The 20386-nt window shown below is 33.7% G+C and overlaps 4 protein-coding genes across 4 annotated transcripts in view; 2 read left to right on the forward strand and 2 right to left on the reverse strand.

Moving 5' to 3' along the window:
- LOC115444339 overlaps positions 1–4125 on the forward strand; it is a 29791-nt gene extending 25666 nt beyond the window's left edge. Inside the window, exons 7-8 of the mRNA XM_030170088.2 lie at positions 876–1018; positions 1627–4125. Of these exons, the coding sequence (XP_030025948.1) occupies positions 876–1018; positions 1627–1725 (242 nt within the window). The 3' untranslated portion in view covers positions 1726–4125. The remainder of the gene's footprint in view (positions 1–875; positions 1019–1626) is intronic.
- An 806-nt stretch (positions 4126–4931) lies between these two features.
- LOC115444341 lies at positions 4932–9756 on the reverse strand. The gene is made up of 3 exons (XM_030170091.2): positions 9520–9756; positions 8511–8669; positions 4932–7662 (listed from the first exon to the last, which is right to left on the reverse strand). Exons 1-3 carry the CDS (start codon positions 9599–9601, stop codon positions 7436–7438), a joined length of 468 nt encoding a protein of 155 aa, XP_030025951.1. The 5' UTR covers positions 9602–9756; the 3' UTR covers positions 4932–7435.
- A 3319-nt stretch (positions 9757–13075) lies between these two features.
- On the reverse strand, positions 13076–16392 carry LOC115444343. Its single transcript, XM_030170092.2, has 2 exons — positions 15978–16392; positions 13076–13880 (listed from the first exon to the last, which is right to left on the reverse strand). Exons 1-2 carry the CDS (start codon positions 16264–16266, stop codon positions 13657–13659), a joined length of 513 nt encoding a protein of 170 aa, XP_030025952.1. The 5' UTR covers positions 16267–16392; the 3' UTR covers positions 13076–13656.
- Positions 16393–17178: 786 nt separating this feature from the next.
- Positions 17179–20186, forward strand: LOC115444344. Its single transcript, XM_030170093.2, has 3 exons — positions 17179–17793; positions 18392–18596; positions 19215–20186. The coding sequence occupies exons 1-3, from the start codon at positions 17680–17682 to the stop codon at positions 19340–19342; spliced, it is 447 nt and encodes a 148-aa protein (XP_030025953.1). The 5' UTR covers positions 17179–17679; the 3' UTR covers positions 19343–20186.
- Positions 20187–20386: the final 200 nt, after the last annotated feature.

Consider the following 20386-nt stretch of genomic DNA (forward strand, 5'->3'; position numbering starts at 1 on the left):
GAGTTGCACTTTGACAGATTAAAGAACATAATAATAATGAATAATTAAATAAAATAACAAAATAAATCATAATGTTATAGTGTCATTTTGACTCTACGTTACTAAATTAAACCACATACTCGTCGAAATAAAACTAAAAACTATTTAACGGATTTTATCGCGGTTTTTTATATTATTATTTTCTCCCGACGTTTCGAAGACTTTGCAGCCTTCATGTATATTCGAAAAATGTAGGTAGATATTGTAACTTTGACTTTACGGATGAACAACACCTCAGTCCCCCCCGTGACCATGAAGGCTGCAAAGTCTTCGAAACGTCGGGAGAAAATAATAATATAAAAAACCGCGATAAAATCCGTTAAATAGTTTTTAGTTTTATTTCAATGTCTAATATTCGCGTAAACATAAGAAATCATTACACATACTCGTCTTCACTTTAGCCGACACTGTGCTAAAAATCATCCATTATTAAGTAATATTTTGAAAAAGCCTGGTTTTAGTTTTCTGATTTTTTTATCATTTTGTAGTTTAATGCGAATATGGCGCGTGCGTGGGTGTATTTCTGACTGAAAGTATGATGTCGCTGCAACGAATTCTCTTAGAGTAGTAGTAGTGGCTTTAGGGCGAATAAAATTAAAATTACTTTTTTTAATATTTATTTTGTTCGGAACTTACACTTTTTTATTTTACATCAAAGGCTCTAGTAACTTATTGTAAAGCGTTATTTCCAAGTAGGTAAGCATGTGGTTTCATTTTGTAACGCGATGTCAAAATGACTGTAGAAAGAAGCAGTTTGGGGAAGAAAAGATTCTTATTTTATGAAACGGATCAGTTATTTCGGTTGTAGTGGTATGTAGTGTGTGTGTTGTGTGCAGGCGCGACGATCGCGGACGCGCTGGCCATCGGGTACCGCGCCGTGCTGGTGGAGGACGCGTCCCGCGGCGTCGACCTCGCCGACATCCTCCGCACGCAGCACGCCATCCGCGACCACCACGGCGTCATCGTCAACTCCGACGAGGTGGGCAGCTTTTGCACTCATCCCGTCCTAATTTGGGGTGGAAGCGATCTATTTGCAGGGTGTTCAGATTACTTTTCGTCTATCGTCTAGGATAGATGTATAAAATTTTTACACAAATTCAATTGTGACATGATTATAACATGATTCTATCAGTAAAAAAGTATTTTTAGTAAAAATGTCAATCAACCCGAAAGATAAATAAATTGTTGTCTTTTCTAATTGCCAACATAAAAAAATTCACTTCACACATTCAAATCACATTTTCCAGCAATCAAAATTAACATAGGACCTTATACTGAGTTAGTGATATTGTGTGGACATGTTACCTACAAAAGGACAAGAAAATTTACAAGATGAGGAATTTTTATAATTCCATAGCCTGTAAAAACTCAACACCCAAGCTGCTGCCTCAACCCGTTTTTTGTGCAAGGACCCAAAACTCCAATGATGAATCAAAACTCTTCTTATATCTTCCAATTATGCTATGACATGTCAACATCAATTATCAGAATAAGGTGAAATAAAATTAAGACGCCATTGGAAATTTCTGTAATTCGTAACCTCATAATCAGACTCAAGAATTATAAAAGTATGTCTCCAATTTACAGGTGTTGGCCATGGTGGAAGGGAGGGACAGACGGCCTGAACTCGGATACAAGCTCGCCATGGAACTGAAGAGGGCCATGGACGACAAGGAGAGCAACTAACATGCCAGTAGTACACAAGTAGCTAGACTTCATAGAAAGCAGATTCCAGAATTCATATTATTTGCTTGTAGATTTCCGAATTTAATCTATGCGATATACCAATTATCATTTATTTCAGATTTGGGCTGGAACTAAATCTACGTGATATACCTTTTGAAACCAGTGTATAACGGCCGTGGTCAATAAATTCCAATCCGTTTTTCAATCCATCGCCTAAATGAACCAATCAGATCAAAGTATTTTTGACAAGCTCACAAATGACTTATTGTGATTGGTTAATTTTCATAATCAGATCGATTAAGATTGGGGTTCTCAAAAAGTCGTAGAAGTACTTAAATGTTGTGATAATGAAGCGATGTTTACTTAATTAGTTATTAATTTTAGCATTTACTATGAGCACTTATTCTTCTCAAAGGACAACTTGCCAGATAATTTGCCACTTAATCTCAAAGTAGTTGCACTATTTTAATTATTATAATACATTATTACAATGTATATTAAATCTGAAATTGTTTACAATCGGTTAAGTTTTATTGTTATACGATTATCAATGCTATGACGTATATAATAGCATATTGTTTTGTGTAAAAATTATCTGCATATTATGCAAGATTGTTTTTTTTTTTTATTTATAAAAACGAATTGTAACAAGTACAAATTGTGTGACAAATTAAATGTCGATAAACTATTTTAAAACAAAGTTACTAGACAAGTAATCTCAAATGTTTTCCTATTAATGACAAATGTTTCAAATTTATATTTATTTTTAGTTATAGATAAGTTATTTAGGGGGGCTATTCCGTCTATGGGGGTAAATTCGTCTTTTTGCAATTACCGGCGTTCTTATCGAAGGACAGCTTTGGTAGCCGTATACATAACAAGAGTATTTATTGACTCTTACCTATTCAGCTTTCGAAGTTGTCCTTCGTAAAGAAAGCCCGTAATTACTAAAAGACGGATATACCACCGTAGACGGCATAGGCCCCCTGACTTTTTAATTTTTATTTATTGACTTAAATACAAAGTAGGTTTTTAATTTAATTTATTCTTGCTAACTTCAGATTTGCCATGGGTTTTTTTTATTATTTAAAGGAACTTCATCAGTGTGACAATGTGGTCCTGTAGTTGTTCCAAAATAAATACTTATAACAAAATTTACATATAATAGCCCTCAACTAATATAAACTATTTTGTTCTTCTATTACACTATTTATAAAATACCTTAATTGGACCCAGATATGCCAAAATGTACTAACTCACACTACTCTTAATGTATGCAACCGAAATAATGGAGGGAACCGTTTCAAATGGCGACATTGCCTGCATGTAAATGAAGTCCGTTACTAATGAACATTTATTCAGTGATTAATGTAATTAATGACTTATATCTAATTGTCGAATTGTTTAAGAATATGGTTCAAATAATAAAAGTACATACAAAAATAAGTTAATATTTGACACGCTATTATCTAAATGTGATAATTTAGTGTGCAGCGAAACGTGATATATATTTATATGACAAAAAAAAGTGTAAATATTCAAAAAAAAATTTATGCGTAATAAAATCCAGCTCTAACAAATAACAATCCATAAATGTTGTTTTAATAATAGTTTGAACATTTTGGCATAACTCGGTCCTATAATGGATACACAGTAATTTATTATCCAATGTTTCCATAAAAGCAACATTGACTTGCAACTTTATTAGTGTCTTAATCCTAAAGTTGTAGTTCAGTTAACCATAGAATGTTAGCACATCTCTCTATCGCTTTCTCTTTCTCCCTTTTCCTCTCTCTTTCTATCTCTCTCACTCTCTCTTTCTTTCTCTCTATTCCTCTAGCACATTACATTCCTTTTAGATTTTAACGGGGTACCTTTAGATGTATTTATACTAGTTGTGAAAATATTTACAAATCTTTCAGTATTTATTTCGGGTAAAAAGTCTGAAAATATATATCTGGTTAGACCATTCCGGAATTTTACACTTATTTTATTGAATAAATTGTGAAATTGTTATGTATTTAAACAAGTTATATTTAGTCCAGTGATAAGAACCACATAAATGGTGTAAATTGAATCTTATGTTACAATCTTTATTGATGTTCAAATATTGTATATTTCTTGTGATTGTTGGTTTTGGATTGTTAACTCTGAATTTTGAATGAAGATTTTAAATCATTTTTATTTTTTATTGCATAATTAATTATCCTTTCAAATAGAATCAAATGACTATAAAATGTATGTTTTAGTCTCTACATATGCAATAAAGTTTTCATGAAAAATATGAATCCAAAATGATACTGATTGTTGTGAAAACATTAGCGAGTATGATTTAGTACGCGCGTAGTGAGAGCTATGTTCCTTTAGTGCACTCTAGCAAATAAATAAGATATAAATGATTATTTTTTATTAATATCTACCTTTTAGATGTTAAACTGCTCTTTGAAACCTTATACTACTGGTGGTAGTTCTCTCATATGTGAGAGTCCGCTTGGGTAGGTACCACCGCAATGCCTATTTCTGCCGCCAAGCAGCAATGTGTAGTCACTGTTGTGTTTCGGTTTGAAGGACATTGTAGCCAGTTTAACTACTGGACATAATGAGACTTAACATCTCACGTCTCAGGATGGCGAGTGCAGTGGAATACCAAACAATACTTTGTAATTCAAGGTATAGGATAGTGTTTCTAATGTTTATGGGCGGTCATATCGCTTACCATCAGGCGAATAGCATTAACATCATTCAAAGCAATAAAAAAAAATATATAGGGAGGGGCCCCTTTTCCCTTTTTTTTTTCCATTACGAGCATTCCATTCAAAGGACAGCTTCTATAGTTGTATAAGTAATAAGTAAATGTATAAGTAATAGTCGAAATATCCCCAATTTATCAATCCGGCCATCAAATCCGTCCTTGGATAAGAACGCCCGTGATTGCAAAAAGACGGATATACCCCCGCAGACGGAATAAGGCCCCCTAATCTTATTCATAAATTCATTTAGTGACTTAGGAACCTGTTCGGCAAAATAGCACTGCTGCATCTATGGTAAGTAGAATGGGGTTCAGAATGTCGACTCACGAGAAATGAGTCTCCAGTCGATACAATTATGCCGGCCAACTTGAATGACACTGTCAGACAAAACAAAATCATATTGGAAGGTATTCTAGTTATGGATACCAAAAGCCGTTGGTCAAAATAAACAAAGAATAATAAAACGTGAAATATTTATTTTAATACAAACACCATTTCTTAAATCTACAATAACAGCCGTTTATTTAAACCTAACACTTGAGCAATGTATTGTGACTCATGTGCATTTATTTTACTAATGCTGTTTAAAAAAAGGCACCACAATAAAAATGAAAACATAGAAAACATACATATTGTAGCCAGTGTAACTACTGAACATAAGACAACATCTCACGTCTCAGGATGACGTGCGCAATGGAATACCAAACAATACTTTGTAATTCAAGGAGTTAGATGGTTTTTCTGCTGTTTATGGGTCGTATCGCTTACCATCAGGCGAACGGTAAGCTCGTCTCGTCATTCAAAGCAATAAAAAAAAACTTAATAAAAATAGATTCAATTGACCCTCATAAATGTACAATCAAATGTATTACATTTATTTAATAAAAGATATTCAAACAAAACACGATATGATACAAAAAAAAAATATTCAGTTACCTAACAAATTACAATTATACATTATACAGTGTGACAGAAGATTGAATTCTATTGTAATTTAAACTTTATTTCCTTTCGCATACGATTTATAAAATAGTAACCTGCTTTGACCCAATGCTTGGTTTTAATATGGGTCCCATTATATAGGAACTAAGGTTGACTTTTGATTTCAATTAATTTTGTCGGTGCTTATTTTCAAGACACTATAGAAGCGTATTGCGATCCTCTTCCGTAACTTAATTGGGTGGATTTAAATGAAATACATACATTTTATAACGTCTTGTAGCAACAATATTTACATACACTTTATATACATATAAAAATATTAACATTTCAGTATAATTTATTACAATACATACAAATATATTGATGACAATTTGTCATACAGATCTATACTCGTAACAGGCATTGAGCAAAAGGCACATACATAAATCTTTATTTTATTTATTTATTTATATTCTACTGTGATAGATATTTAAATACATAAAAATATTCTAATCCGAGCCATACTCAATGTGTGGCCCACTGAGCTCTTTCAAGTGTCACATCTGACTACAAAAATTTCACAAAAACTAAAGGGACTTTTCTCAAGATCACTTGATGTGTATGCTAACACTAGAACGTATTTCTCAATATTAGACATATTGCAGACAATGGCCTCATGCCTAATGCTCCTCACACTTCAATTAAAGACCTTATTATAGGTAGAACAGAACTGCGTGTCGACAAATGGTTTAGTATTATATGTATGTGGCAAAAAAACAAATTTCAATTGTATTTTTTATCGAAATTACTCTTTAGCCCACCACAAATATTGACCATTATATTGGGGGAATCCCGAAGTTAAAACAATTATAATTGTAATAATCTTTGATAAGTTTTCTAATCATTTGTTTTTGTAGGACATTAGATAAATAATATATTATGCATATAAACAAAACTTAATGTAATCAGCACCTTAAATTGAAAAATATGCATAGAAAAGCCATTCTAAGTATTTCTAATCTGTCCTAATTGACTTAGGTCTGGTGACATCTAACAGAATTTGATCTAATTTTCTGAGGACGTTTATAAACTCCTAGTGTGCGAATCTCGTTTTGTGTGACATTTAAAGGAAGTTGGTCGCTTTTTAAAAAAATTTACCAAGTACCCTATTACCTTCCGTTCTCCTATATACGTAATTTTAAACCGACTTTAAAAAAAGGAGGGTTCTCTCAATACTTGTGTTTGTATTGTTTTTATGTCTTTAAACTGATTGCTGTGAATTGTTGGCCAAGTTACGTCATTTTATAATTTAATAAATTAAATTCTCTAAATTGTCTCATTACAATATATGTTGTATTTTTTATATTAAAAGGTAACCGTGCATGGTTTAAACAACAGTGTAGAAATATAGTATAATAATGTACTAATTACACTAGCTAGCATTGATATGATATGGCCTTTGGCTTAGCTTTGGATTTTTCAAGGATTGCATAGTTGACAATAGCAAATTAAAAATTAAAAGCTCGCCGAATTGAACGATATTCCTGCACTATGCGAGGCCCTGTATGCAAGGCTTTTTCTAAGTTGGGTGCGAACTATCGTTAGGTCCTACGCATACTAGTGCAAAAACATAACTTTACAGGAGAGCAATTTAAACATGCTAAACTTTGTTAATTTGAAACATGTCCTTTCTGTATAATGCTGTCAACTTTCATTTTGTTACCTTATAGATTGATCTATACTTGAGCTGTTAACTAAAAATTGACCATTATAACTTTTTATCGTTATCTCTAATCCCATGAAATGAGGCTTTGAGATTTAAGGTCAGAAAAATATAAATTCTTGGTTTTATAGCAGCCAATTCGTTCATAAAGCGGTGAGGCTTGTCATATTATAACTATGATTTAATTACTACAGGACTGCAAAATGTCAAGAAGAGTACATTAAGAATCATCTCATACATACCCTGGTTTAGACTGCATATTTTAATACCATCAACCTATTCGGAAGTTGTATTAAAAATACTATACATCTACCCCTTACGCAGCAGTGAGGGTGGAAAGCACCTCCCTTCCTAATTTATGTGCGATGAAGTTGAGTAATGTCATGACCAGCTCTCTCCGACTTGTGGCACAGCTCATGAGGATATCAAATGCTATCATATAGTCTTCCGGATCCAATCTTCGGAGGTAGTTAAAGACTATGTACAGCACCTCTTTTAACTTCTCCTTGACAGTTGCCCAGATTTCTCTGAGGGATACTATGGCTGGAATAGAAAATGTATAGTTATGGTGCTGTATGTCAGTGTTTCTTTGTATGTTTCATATGAAGTACGGGTTGTACTGTAGGACCTTCAAGTATTCCAGGGATTCACAGAGAGACACATGTGATATAAAGAATCATCTACACTAAGAATACAAGGGGCTGACTAAGTAAAGAAACAGTATTACGGTAGATAGTTAGCCCGATAAGGACCGGCTTACACAAACACCAGTCTTTTGGGAGAGCGCTTTAGATGCTTGCATCCCTTGAAAAATTAAGTGACTATACTGGGAGCAACCTAGTAACGGGTTACGAACCTCGGCTCAGGACAGACACAGGGAGAGGATGATACATTAACGATTAAGGACAGTATTACTGTTTTATTTAAAATATATCTGAATTTCCCTGCCTTCTCATAAATAACTAGGCATCATGGATTTCACTATTTCATCCCTACATTCAGTCAATTCATAAAATCAATAATTATATGTTAAATGGTGTAGATGCGGCATCTATCCTGCACTTGACTTTCAAACAGCGCATTATAGCACAGATAGTTTAATATTATTATACCAAACTACAATATGGCATGTTAAAGTAGCACATTTTATGGAAAATTCTTTGGGCAAGAGTCTTCAACACATGGTTACACTATACTAAGACCCACGGTGCTAATTAGGTCTATTTTCAGGTATGTAAACACATACTATTTATAATGTATCTAAAACTTTATATTAAACAATCATTTTTAATAAAGAATATTCACTTTTAACTTTGATTTTTCATTTTATTTTGAATATGTATTATATGTTTCATTGAATAAAGAAGCACTAACAAAATGTGACAACTTACTTGAGGCTCCAAAACCTGCCGCTCCACCGATGCCAGCACCAAGCGCGGCTCCCATTCTGCCTCCAGCATATCCACCGACCACCCCTCCTACTAATGCCAGTGCCCCAGTCAGGAGAGCAGTGTCTGCGTCCCATACTATTCTTATGTCAAATATATCACCTGAAAATAATAGCAATATTTTGGTTTCAGGTATACAAGTTAAAAATGTTAGGGGACCCTTAATAAAATTGACATATTATAGTACAGTATTATGTACAATTAAGGCTGATATTGAATTTATAAGATACTATCCCTTCCATTAAATTCAAAGCTTTAATTTATTATCGTGTAAATTTTGCAAATTCTTTTTCTCTAAAATTTTGCAAGACATACAGTTTCATAATTTTTTTGGAAAAATGTAATCAACTACTCTTTTTTTCTTCTTTTCTATTTTCAACTATTCTCTTAGTGCAGTATACAATATACCATATAAAGGAACAAAAAAATTCAAACAAATGTGCTACCAATTTTATCACTCACACTGGAGTATTTGTTATGAATATAGTATTGTTTGATAAGAAAGTATCTTTTGTTTACAGTTATTATTTTTTTAACCTGAATAAGTATAGCTCTAAAAAGGTTCAGTTTGCTTTTTCAACCAAGACTACTCTGACATATATCATATATTTTATCAAAACTACTTATAAACTTTTTGGGAAGTCTCATTAAATTAATTGCATAGGGAATAACCTATTGTGATGAAAGATAAATAAAAAGAAGTAAAATCCCGATACAAGCATTCAGAGCGTCTTGTCGGCGTGTCTATGGTAAGTGACAACCTGTGAATCCCCCGAAGTTTCGTAACGAATCGGTATTTCCTAATAATACGACTTTAACAACAAAGGATTCATATTTACCTTATCAATTATCATGAATACACGTTTTTGAAATACGAGACACTCATAAATCATAATTGTCATAATTACATGTCCAGTATCTAAGATCGGCTGCTTTGCGCTACTTCACTTACCAATTTCTAATAAAATTCGTTCAAGCCATGTAGCATCGAATCTCAGCTCGTTTGCGACAAAAGGTTGTAGCTCGGTAGACATTATTGGAACAGAAATGTTTTGTTTGAAAGCTACAAACAATTAACTGGATAATTAAAAATAAAATACGTTAGGCGAGTAAACAAAATGAAAACAGACTATTACAAAGTACAAAACAAAGCAGGTATCTGTAGGTATGTATTAGAATTGACATTCGATTTGACAGGTCATAGCTGGACTAGAGTTATGACATAGAACGAATCAATTATACTTTTCTGTCAATAATTTATCGATTTCTCAGATAGTTATTTTAATTCAAAATATCTAATTGAATTAGTAAACGTTGTGATATCTATTTTACGTATATGAATAGGTCCTGATTGTAGTAAACAGACTAATTGTGACATTTATTACGTATAAATGTTCATATATGAAACTAGTAGGTGTCAGTGGCATCAAAAAATGATGTTTCGATTGTTGATACACAATTGTTAAATGAGTTAGTTTACAACTAAGATATAGAACACCTCTATTTCTACCTTGAAAAATATTTACGTAAATGACAAACGTATGTACTGAAAATATAAATATCCCTTGTACACTTGCCAATGGTCTACGCAATTTGGAAATGACAATCATTACCATAAATTGATATGACAAACAAATCTATTTAAATAGGATTTGATATAACGAGTTTTTGTATATAAAATAGGAATGTCCAAGAATATTAGATATGTACACCCTTAATTTGTAATGTGTTTAAAGTAGTACCGTACAAAGTTTTATAACTTTATCTACCATAAGTAGTCTTTAGTTAATTTTATTTAGTAACCAAAAAGAGTTACTTATAGTATTAAATGACGAACGAATTAAATCGAATAAGTAGATATTATTCTATCTGGCATCATCTCTATTTTTTGTTATGGCGATATTGGCTTACTTAAGTTTTATTATTCTGTAATTCCCCTAATTCTACGTCCAAGGGTTTTTTCTTGTTATATCCTGATGTAATCAGCTTTATCGTATGCTCACGACTACCTATGACGCTCTATACGTCCAAGTAGAGTTGTTGGAGCCAAATAATTTCACTTTATAATCTTAAATATAAGATAAACAAAAACCTACCCCCATTTAACTCAGGAGCGGACACTACACTATTATAATTAAGTACTTATAAGTACTCTATGACATTTAAAATTCCCTTTAACAGGAATGACGAACCAATGGCACACATGCCAGTGGTGGCATGTGATAAATAATTCGGGCACATGAGTAATATGCCAAACATTGTATATGTATCTTTCTTTGGGATTAACTTCGCTTCATATTTATTTTACATGTGGAAATTATTTTTTAATTAAGTAAGTATACATAGGTATTAGTTGAAAATTCTGTGAGGAATGAATCGTAACGTACGGCCACTCATACTCCTCCCTTATCACTCCGTAGGGAGCTCAATACTATATTTGTTCACATTTCAATAGTCAAACCCGCGAGCAAAACCTAGTATTATAGTATAAAACGAAGTCCCCAGCCACATCTGTTTCCATGTCTGAACGCAATAAATTCAATAACTCCCCAACGGATATTGGTGAAAATTTATATGGAGATAGTTTGAGACCCTAAGAAAGACATAGGCTACTTCATCCCGGTGAAATATATAGCGGAACTTTTATCCCGGAAAACTCTTACACGCGGGCGAAGCTGCGAGCAAAAGTTATAGAGAATATTGGGCGATCGCAGTATCTCACCATAATCGTCCAATTGCTCCAGAAGCTAAGGTACACGGTACAATATATATTAATAGTATCAGCCCTGTATTATATACTGTCCCACTGCTGGGCACGGGCCTCCTTTACTAATGAGAGGAATTAGGCCTTAATCTACCACGCTGACCTAGTGCGGATTGGTACACTTCACACACCCTAAAAATTTCAATAGAGAACTTCTTCAGTTGCAGGGTTCCTCACGATGTTCTGTACCGTTAAAGCAAGCGATAATTCACAAAGAAGGCACACGTGAATTTAGAAAAGTCAGAGGTGTTTGCCCTTGGGTTTTGAACCTGTGGATATTCGTGATTCGTCTCAATAGTCCGTTCCACTCCCAAGAGTTTTCCCCGGCCTGGATTGAGAGCATAGCGCTTTCATGCCATTCAGAGGAGGAAGTTGAGAATGGCACTTTGAGATGTTATAGAAATAATGTTGAATACCATTATAGGTATAGGTACAATCGCCTGATAATGATAATAAATATCCAGTATTACCTACTTTGCTTAGGTACGACGTAGTACTCAATGATAACAGCAAGGCTTACGTAATTCTGCTAGAGACTTAGTTAAAAATCCTGCTTAGTAGGTAGAGCCTAGAAAATATTGATGAAATAATATTAATAATTTTAGTATTTATAGCTAAATGCCAAAAATAGCACATTAGTAATTATTATCTTGGTTAAAGCTTCATCATCATCAGCCGCAAGATGTCCACTGCTGAACATGGGCCTCCCCTAAAGATTTCCAGATTATACTATTGGAAGCGACCCGCATCCAGCGATCTCTTGCGACTTTTATAATTTTTTTAACTTTGGTTAAAGCTTATAAGTATTACAGTCAAGTAAATGATCTAAGATATTTAAATGCCTCTACCTCTTCAGGGATTAAGTTGTAATATATAGGCTAACTCATTATATCTGTGTAGGAGTAGGCTGTTGTGCAAACTTGGTTGCGTTTGGTGCCTCAGTGACGTGGTTGTATTGCGCGCGCGGTACAACACCGCTCTTGGGTCCTTGGTTCCAGACCGGGATCAGGCAGTGATATTAGGTTATTCTGCTCAGTATCAGCCCGGAGTCTAGAATTTATACCCGATATGGCGATAGGCTCGCCCTCATCACATATAGAACAAAACACTCTTGGCGAACTATGCAAGCAAGGCACGCCGCCCCAGCTTATCCTATCGGAAATAAATGCGTTGTGTGAGTTATATTTCGTCGTGGCGATTCGGGCTTTTCTTTTACATGTAATAATATATTTTAAAATCAAATATATTCTCATTTTAACACTTTTTAAAAAGCCCGAATCGCCACGACGAAATATAAGTAACTGGCGCAGTCGCGGTAGGATCGTGTCTGAAGAAACGGTTTCGCGTGCAAGTAAAATCCTTAAACGTGTAAACCGCGGCGCGATTCACGAACCTAGACGGAGACGTCGTGGAAGATTGCTGGAAAAGCGGATCAGCGGAATAGTTCTCTGCTTGTATTCGGTGTGGACGGTTGAGTCCACCGGGCTTTTCTTTTACATGTAATAAGATATTTTAAAATCAAATATATTCTCATTTTAACACTTTTTAAAAAGCCCGAATCGCCACGACGAAATATAACTTGTGTTAAATAGTTTTTGTTAGGTTTTTCAACCTTATTACCTGTTGATTGTAATGTAGGTATAATGTGATAATTAAAGCCTATCGGTATATTGCAAAATGTGTTTGTTTTTGAATCGATAAATTATAATCAGATAAATAAATGTGTCAAGAAATAAAACACATATTCGGAATAAAACATTTATTGAGGATTTCTTAACATTATTTATTACATTATCATTTATTCATAACTTACGAACTAATTTACAATAGTCATAATTATTATTCAATTTAATGCCAACATAATATCACAGATGTACTTAATACATTAACATCATAATACATTACTAAGTCAATTTTAGTTTAGGCACTAAAACGTAAGCAGTTGATAAACATTTTAAAAATAAAATAAAAGTAACAGTAAGTATAAATAAGGAAGGAAAGGAAAAGGGAAAATAATAAAATATGTAGTTATGTGACAGTATAAAGAATAAATTTCTATAAAATATTTATCAATTGCACCCATGCCTAATTAAAAAATTGAACACTCGCCACCTGTGTTATGTATGACGTATACATTTGAAACATACATGCGGTGCAGCCGTTTACAATATTCACTTGTTAATTTCATTCATTTCTTTATAATTTCACTAAGAACATATTAAAATACCTTACATTAATACAGTCCAATAATAAATCATAACTATAAATTTACCATAATACTCATAAAGCATTATACACAAAACATAACAGTAAAGTATATTTAAGTTAAGCAACAGCCAGTCGAGATGTGATCTGTTTACCGAGGATGCTGGATGCAGTCTCCAAGATAACCATGGCGAGTTGCGCGCTGGTCCCGCTGTGGTTGGTGAGGAACATGGCCGCCCTGCGATAGTCGTCAAGACCCAAACCCGCGAGGTAATCATACACGATGTCGAATAGCTCCGATAATTTCTCTTTGACGTCTTGCCATATTTCTCGCATGGATACAGCTGGGAAGGAAACAAACATTATTTTGCTAGTGTTTTGATTTCAGAATTCCCGGATTTTTGGTGGAGGGTATGATAAATGTAAGAAATTAGATTTTTTGTTACTAAAATAATAAATAAAATAATAAAATATGTAGTAATAATACATTGACCAAAAGAGAATCTTATCCTACTAATATTATAAATGCGAAAGTTTGTGAGGATGGATGTATGTTCGTATGTATGTATGTATGTTTGTTTCCCTTTCACGAAAAAACTACTGAAAGGATTTGGATGTAACTTTATAGTAATATTGGTTATACATCAGAATAACACATAGGCTACAATTTATAATGTTTTTGTGTCATTTGGTCATAATATAACGATACATGACAAGTAAGTCGGAAAAAATGCTATCTTGGAGTACGCTGCCTAAATTGTTGGAGTTACACAAAGATGATGTACCCTAAGATTATTTGTCTTAAATAGTTCTAAATAAAAGTCCGCGACAGCACATATCTACCTTTTATATGGAAGCCACTATGACCAAAATAGTGAGTCATAAATATAAGTAATTAAATTGGATACTTTTTTAGCGTGTCTTTTATCCCGGAAAACTCCTTCACGCAGGCGAAGCCGCGAGCAAAAGCTAGTTACAATATATTTTTGACCTTAATGCAGGCAATGACATTTACAAATAAGTAAGGGGCATTTCCATATAGGTTTTATGAGCGATACAATCATGGGGTCTTCTAATGGACGGCATCCAAATTGCAGTTGGCGGGTCGGCGGAGCGAGTCATTGCGTCGTGATCCGGCCGTTTTAGTATAAAATTTGGCGTATGCAGAAAAAAAAATCCCAAAAGTTAACACGTTCGGGGTTTTTATCGCAATGAAAAAAAATATCTTCAACTATTGAATTAAATGTAGAATCTTGTAAAAGGGGTTTGAGCGACCTCAAACCCATTTTACAAGTGGTTGCAATTAGTAACATAATGCTCGCTGATTGTAAATTCGCATTCTCGAATTACGTCGGATTATTGTTTTCGTAAAAATGCACGCTCGCTCTATTCAGGCATAATCAGTTCCAATATAACCTTTTATGGTTTCACGGAGAAAGTGCCTCATTACTACCGACCAAACTTCGTGGAGAGCGACTAAGCGGCTATGCTGGATTCACCGTACCTTATAACCTAGCGTCGAGCTGCCCGGATTAAATAACCAACTTGAGGGTTTCTGTGACATTTACTTTTTTAACGAGCACATATTAATATAAAGTAAGTTTACAGTTGGCGGTAACATAAATAAATGTAACATTTTTTTTATACATATTAATAAATGTTATATACAAAATTAAGAAATTTAAGTAACTTCTAAAAAGGATCTTTGTGATATTTTTATAGTCTGGTATGAATAAAAATCTGAGTGAATAACACACGAGCTCCGTTACAGTGTCAATTTTGTACATTTATTGTCAAAAAAACAAAGACATTAAACAGTACATATAATTAGTTACATAAAAACCATTTTTAAGCTGTATGATACCGAATACTTCCGCCTTTCTAAAAGTAAAAATTGACGCATAAGGATTTTTCACAACCAAGTACCAAGAATACTATTTTCAAGACTATTTCTAATCTAGTTTATTGATCTCCGATTTCTAGGTATTTATGCCCTGAGCCTACTCCCAAGACTATTTCAAATTTTCGCGTATTTATTTACTCATTTTAACCATATAAAGTTGAAAATAATTTTACATCAATTTTAAATAATTTTGCACGCTCGAAAAAGGAATTTTTGTATGTAATAACAAACAAACCCAATCAGTGTCAGTTTTAAATCCTGAAATCCTGTTACAAGATTCTACATCCCATCTGAATTGAAAATAAATGACATTTAGTAGGTGGAATTAAGTATCGTATAGTATTTTGTGTGTTAATAAACATTTTATAAATCTATAATGGTATTTTAAATATATTAAATTTAAAAACGAACCCTTATTGTAAATCTACCCTCAAAATATTTTTATTCATGCAAAATGTAATATAGTGACATCGAACTAAATTAAAATAACGAGTAAAAACATATTATAAGCAGTGTAAATAAGTTAAACATCACTCACCAACAATACCAAGTCCACAGCCACCTCCAACTGCCCCACCGATCATAGCTCCAACCTTTCCACCATAATGGCGGCCTATAAGCCCTCCTGCCAATGCAAGCCCGGTTGTTATCAACAACGCGCCTTTGGCCCTATTATCATTTAGAATGACTTTGAAGTCAAAATTGTCGCAAATTGATAATATAATGTTTTCTATATTGGTCGGGTCGAAAGGTAATGCGCAAGAGTTTGCCCTCAGCGGACATACTTCGTAGTCGCTCTCGGAATCCAATGAATATTGGTGATTCATTGTGTGATAGTATTTAAAGCGCGCAACACAACTATAACAAACAAATACTTTCTACGACTGATGTGTAATTTAATTTATGTCGTGTTTTATTGGTGGCGGAAGGGAGTAGATAATCTTGTAAATAGAATATCTATATGTATGGTAATCGATGTTGCTAACTTTTCTTGTCGAACGTGCAAAAAATTACTTCAAACTACTAAAAGTAAAATCTTTCGCTGATCCACAAGAAATCCACTGAAGTGTTATTTACTTTTAACTTTTATTTTTGGACGTGGAATATCAATTTCTTAACTTTATCTGGGGAGCTATTTTTTAATAGCATATTTTTCGCAATAAGTAGTTCCTCTAGTAAAGTTCTGTGTACACCACTATTATTGTTGCCTTATGGGCTAAAATACGTAAAATGTTTAGATTTTCTCCCTGAGAAGTTATTTTGATTAATTTCTTCTCGAAATCAGGTTGAAGTTTGCAATTGGGATCGTTTATTGAAAACGGCTATAAACATATTTATGACCAAAAGTCTAATATGAATCTACCAGTTATGTCCTTTCTTTTACTTCGGGACAAAATAATTTGGACTTAGCATCTTCCGTCTCCGCGTCACTTTACATTTTCGGGACATTCGGTTACCACTACTCTTGACAGCTTAGTGACGTATTTCCAGTTTCCAATCACCATGTGGCAGTGGCACGCTTTCTCGGTCATCGGTCAAAAAACTTAAAACTTATTACTAACTAATAACAACACGCAGCCTTTAAAATGATGACCCCGAATGAGTCTCCGGAAACAAGTTTTATTAGGTAAAACGCTACTATTTTAGTAGTAAATCTACTAAGTTGGCAACAGTGATAACACGTAGGGTAGCATAGAAAATAGACAATGTAGAGTTTGTGACGATTTTAGGCTCAGAACAATGACAAGATTTAAGGTTTATATAATTTTTGAGCAACCAAATCTGATTCTTTTTTTTGACTAACTTTTTATATATATTTTTTTATTTTTTTAACTTCATGGTAAGAATCTAGAGGGCGTCAATGGTAGGACCACCATCACATATATTGCCGATGCCGATTGCCGACACAGAAAAAATCCAGGATATTTGGGCGAAATATGGGTTTATCCCCGGACACCTCTGAAAAACAATTTTTTAAAACGCGGGGGGGCACAGGTGGGAGAGTTCGATCATCGACTATTTTGCCGTGCCTTTTATGCGGGTTATTATGAATGCATGTTTTAAAACCCCTGCCGGACGGCCACCCTTCAACCTAGGACAAATCCGGGGATTTCCGGACGGATGGCAGTCCTAGTCAAGGGTTAAACGTCAAAAATAACAAAGAAAAATAAAGTTTATTTTCTATAAAGTAATAAGTTACGTAGGAAATTTTAGTAGGAAATATTATACCCTTTTTAATAATGGCACAACCAAAGCTTAATCAAAGGATTGCCGAGGAATCTCAGTTGTTAGCCGAAGAAAGATGGATAAAAGAAGCTTTGACGAAGATAAAAAACCAACGAAATTGTTTACAAGTATGTTGTATTCGTGTTTACACATAATGTATTTCAATTAAAAGTTAATTGTATTGCAATAGAAATCATAAACAAGCAACATTTTAACACCCTTTTTACATGCGGCTTATGTTGCACACTAACGGGCTATAATATACATTAATATTGTATATATAGAAGTATGTTTAATAAATTTCCCTTATTCTTAATATCTGGGAATTTAGACAAAATGAGAAAATACCTTATGTATATAAAATCACAATATCTACAAACTATATTTTATGAATTTGCACTGAGACTTAGTACCTAATATTTGTAAAAGAAGAGTGCTGTTCTGTGCGCAGCTATTATATTTTATAATAACAGTTAAGCAACTCGCACATCTTATAAAATTTGTTTCTAAAGTGAAAGAGATAAGTCCTATAAGTGGCAATGTGTGAAATCTTTCAAAAGGTCACCCGAGGACAACAAATTGCCTTAGTTAATGTATCACAGTCAAAGTAACGGAAAGCAAAAAAGTTGAATGCAAATAAACCTAACAGGGAAGCTGGTAGGAATTGGATTGAATGGATGCCACAAGTTGTAATGAAGTGATATAATTTCTTTATACCATTTGCAGATTGAACGATTACATTTAGAGAGCATGAAGGGACAACTGAAGCTAGATGCAGACAAGTTCCAGAACAAGTCCAGTGCACCAGAGAAGCCGCTGTCTGATGAAATATTGGGACGGAGAATGAGAGACAGCATTGAGTTTGAGGTGCCCATCATAGATGAGGGGTGTAATGAGGAACTCAACCTGGATGTTAACAATCATGGATTTGGTAAGATGGGTTTTTAAGGCTACTTTTGTTTATTCCACAATCCAACTTTAATTTTTCTAAATATGTGAATGTTTGTTACTATGTTTGGATGTTTGTTAGAACTGCTAATGGATGTGGATGAAAGAATATGTTCTGGATAAACATATTGAGTACTTAATAACCTGGTAATATGTTCCTGTTGAAGAGTATTTGTTAATCTGATTTTGAAGAGTATTTGTAATTGTTAATCTGATTTTTTAAATGGTGCTAGTGTACAAATGAGGTTATGGGTTGCTACTGTGACTTAGGGATTTTAGTAGCAAGCAATGTTTAAGAATATAATAAATGAATGTTTGTGAGAAGTAACCACATAAGCTATAGAATGGAAATTAATGAAATTTTCCACTTGTCCTGAATTCATATTTGAATCTCAGAAAGATTTAGTGGGACTTTAAGTCACTATTTTGAGCCACAAATGAAAGCTAATTTGGGTTATTTTTCAAGTTTTTGGTATTAATATATTGTTATTAAAAATTATAAACTTTCTATATGCATGCATAGTACATATACATTTATAATTTGCAACAAGACATAACAGGCCTCTTAGACAAGTCTAGCTTATAATCACTTTGTTTACAGGTAACCTCATGGAGGGAAATAATTTCAACATAGAGGAAGAGGAGGATGAGGACATGGGTGATGAGGACCTGCTCATCGATATGAACATGTTCATGAACGGAAACAGGCCACGGGGAAGGAATATGTAAGCTCTCTATTGGAAAGAGGTTGGGGTTTAATTCTGAAATAAGTGTTAGTTATGGATGAAAATCTAATTCCTAATTTCAAAAGTGGCGATAGCCTAGTTAGGTGTGGAATGGTCTGCCAAGACAAATGTCTGCAGTTTCAAACCGAAGGGCACACACCTCTGACTTTTCTACAATTATGTGTGTATTTTTTGTGAATTATTGCTTATGTTAACTGTGAAGGAAAACATCGCGAAGGAACCTGCATACCTAAGGAGTTATCTCTAGAAATTTTGAGTATGTGTGAGGTCTACTAATTTGTTCTAGGCTAGTATGGCGGACTAAGGCCAATCCCTCTCAGTATAGTAGAGGAGGCCCATGCACAGCAATGGGACAGTATATAATACAGGGCTGATAGTATTATTATGTACGAATTACATGAAAATTTTCATAGTTTCTGCCGATTGAGAGATAAAAGAAACTCGGATAAGTCATATTAAGTGATCATTGTGCAAAAACTTTATTTCTTATTGGTCCATGTTTAATTGAGATATCAAACACGATTTTTTATTAATTTTGGAAGATAATCGTAAAATTCGGCATGACGTAAATTTTCGCATTTCAATAACCCTGCACTTGATAAGTGGAAGGGTAAACTGTGGTAATACCTGTCTCGTTGTCCACCATATTTGCTGGCCTGCCTAATGAAAACAAATAATTTTAATTTTAACATATTATGTTATCTGGGATTAAATTTTTTTGTGGCACTTTTATATACTGTATGAGATATGGAAAGTTGATGTCAAGTAAAAATGTATACAAATGAATTCTTTGTTTCCAAAAATATACAGATATTGACAGAAGCCAACTTGTGTTTGTTTTATTAAATTGTCTATTATTGTTAACCTCATTTTAATGCAGTTTTCTTTTTTCCAACATAAATAGTACCGTAGTTGGTATTATTATGGATGAAAGATACATTTCTGTGTTTATATGTCATTGTTTGATTGTAATCATGTGGCTTCATATATGGTGTTCGTACTGCTGCACTAGCCCATGACATCGGGT

Source organism: Manduca sexta, chromosome 6, assembly GCF_014839805.1.
Source record: "Manduca sexta isolate Smith_Timp_Sample1 chromosome 6, JHU_Msex_v1.0, whole genome shotgun sequence".
Taxonomy (NCBI): Eukaryota; Metazoa; Arthropoda; class Insecta; order Lepidoptera; family Sphingidae; genus Manduca; species Manduca sexta.

What these genes read in the sequence shown, in the direction of transcription:
- LOC115444343 (XM_030170092.2), bottom strand. Translation starts at nt 16,266, where the DNA reads ATGAATCACCAATATTCATTGGATTCCGAGAGCGACTACGAAGTATGT. An exon ending in CTGTGGACTTGGTATTGTTG is followed by an intron (nt 13,881 to 15,977) that starts GTGAGTGATGTT and finishes TTTCCTTCCCAG; the next exon opens with CTGTATCCATGCGAGAAATA.
- LOC115444344 (XM_030170093.2), top strand. Translation starts at nt 17,680, where the DNA reads ATGGCACAACCAAAGCTTAATCAAAGGATTGCCGAGGAATCTCAGTTG. An exon ending in ACCAACGAAATTGTTTACAA is followed by an intron (nt 17,794 to 18,391) that starts GTATGTTGTATT and finishes TACCATTTGCAG; the next exon opens with ATTGAACGATTACATTTAGA. An exon ending in TGTTAACAATCATGGATTTG is followed by an intron (nt 18,597 to 19,214) that starts GTAAGATGGGTT and finishes CTTTGTTTACAG; the next exon opens with GTAACCTCATGGAGGGAAAT.
- LOC115444341 (XM_030170091.2), bottom strand. Translation starts at nt 9,601, where the DNA reads ATGTCTACCGAGCTACAACCTTTTGTCGCAAACGAGCTGAGATTCGAT. An exon ending in ACGAATTTTATTAGAAATTG is followed by an intron (nt 8,670 to 9,519) that starts GTAAGTGAAGTA and finishes TATTATTTTCAG; the next exon opens with GTGATATATTTGACATAAGA. An exon ending in GGCAGGTTTTGGAGCCTCAA is followed by an intron (nt 7,663 to 8,510) that starts GTAAGTTGTCAC and finishes TTTCTATTCCAG; the next exon opens with CCATAGTATCCCTCAGAGAA.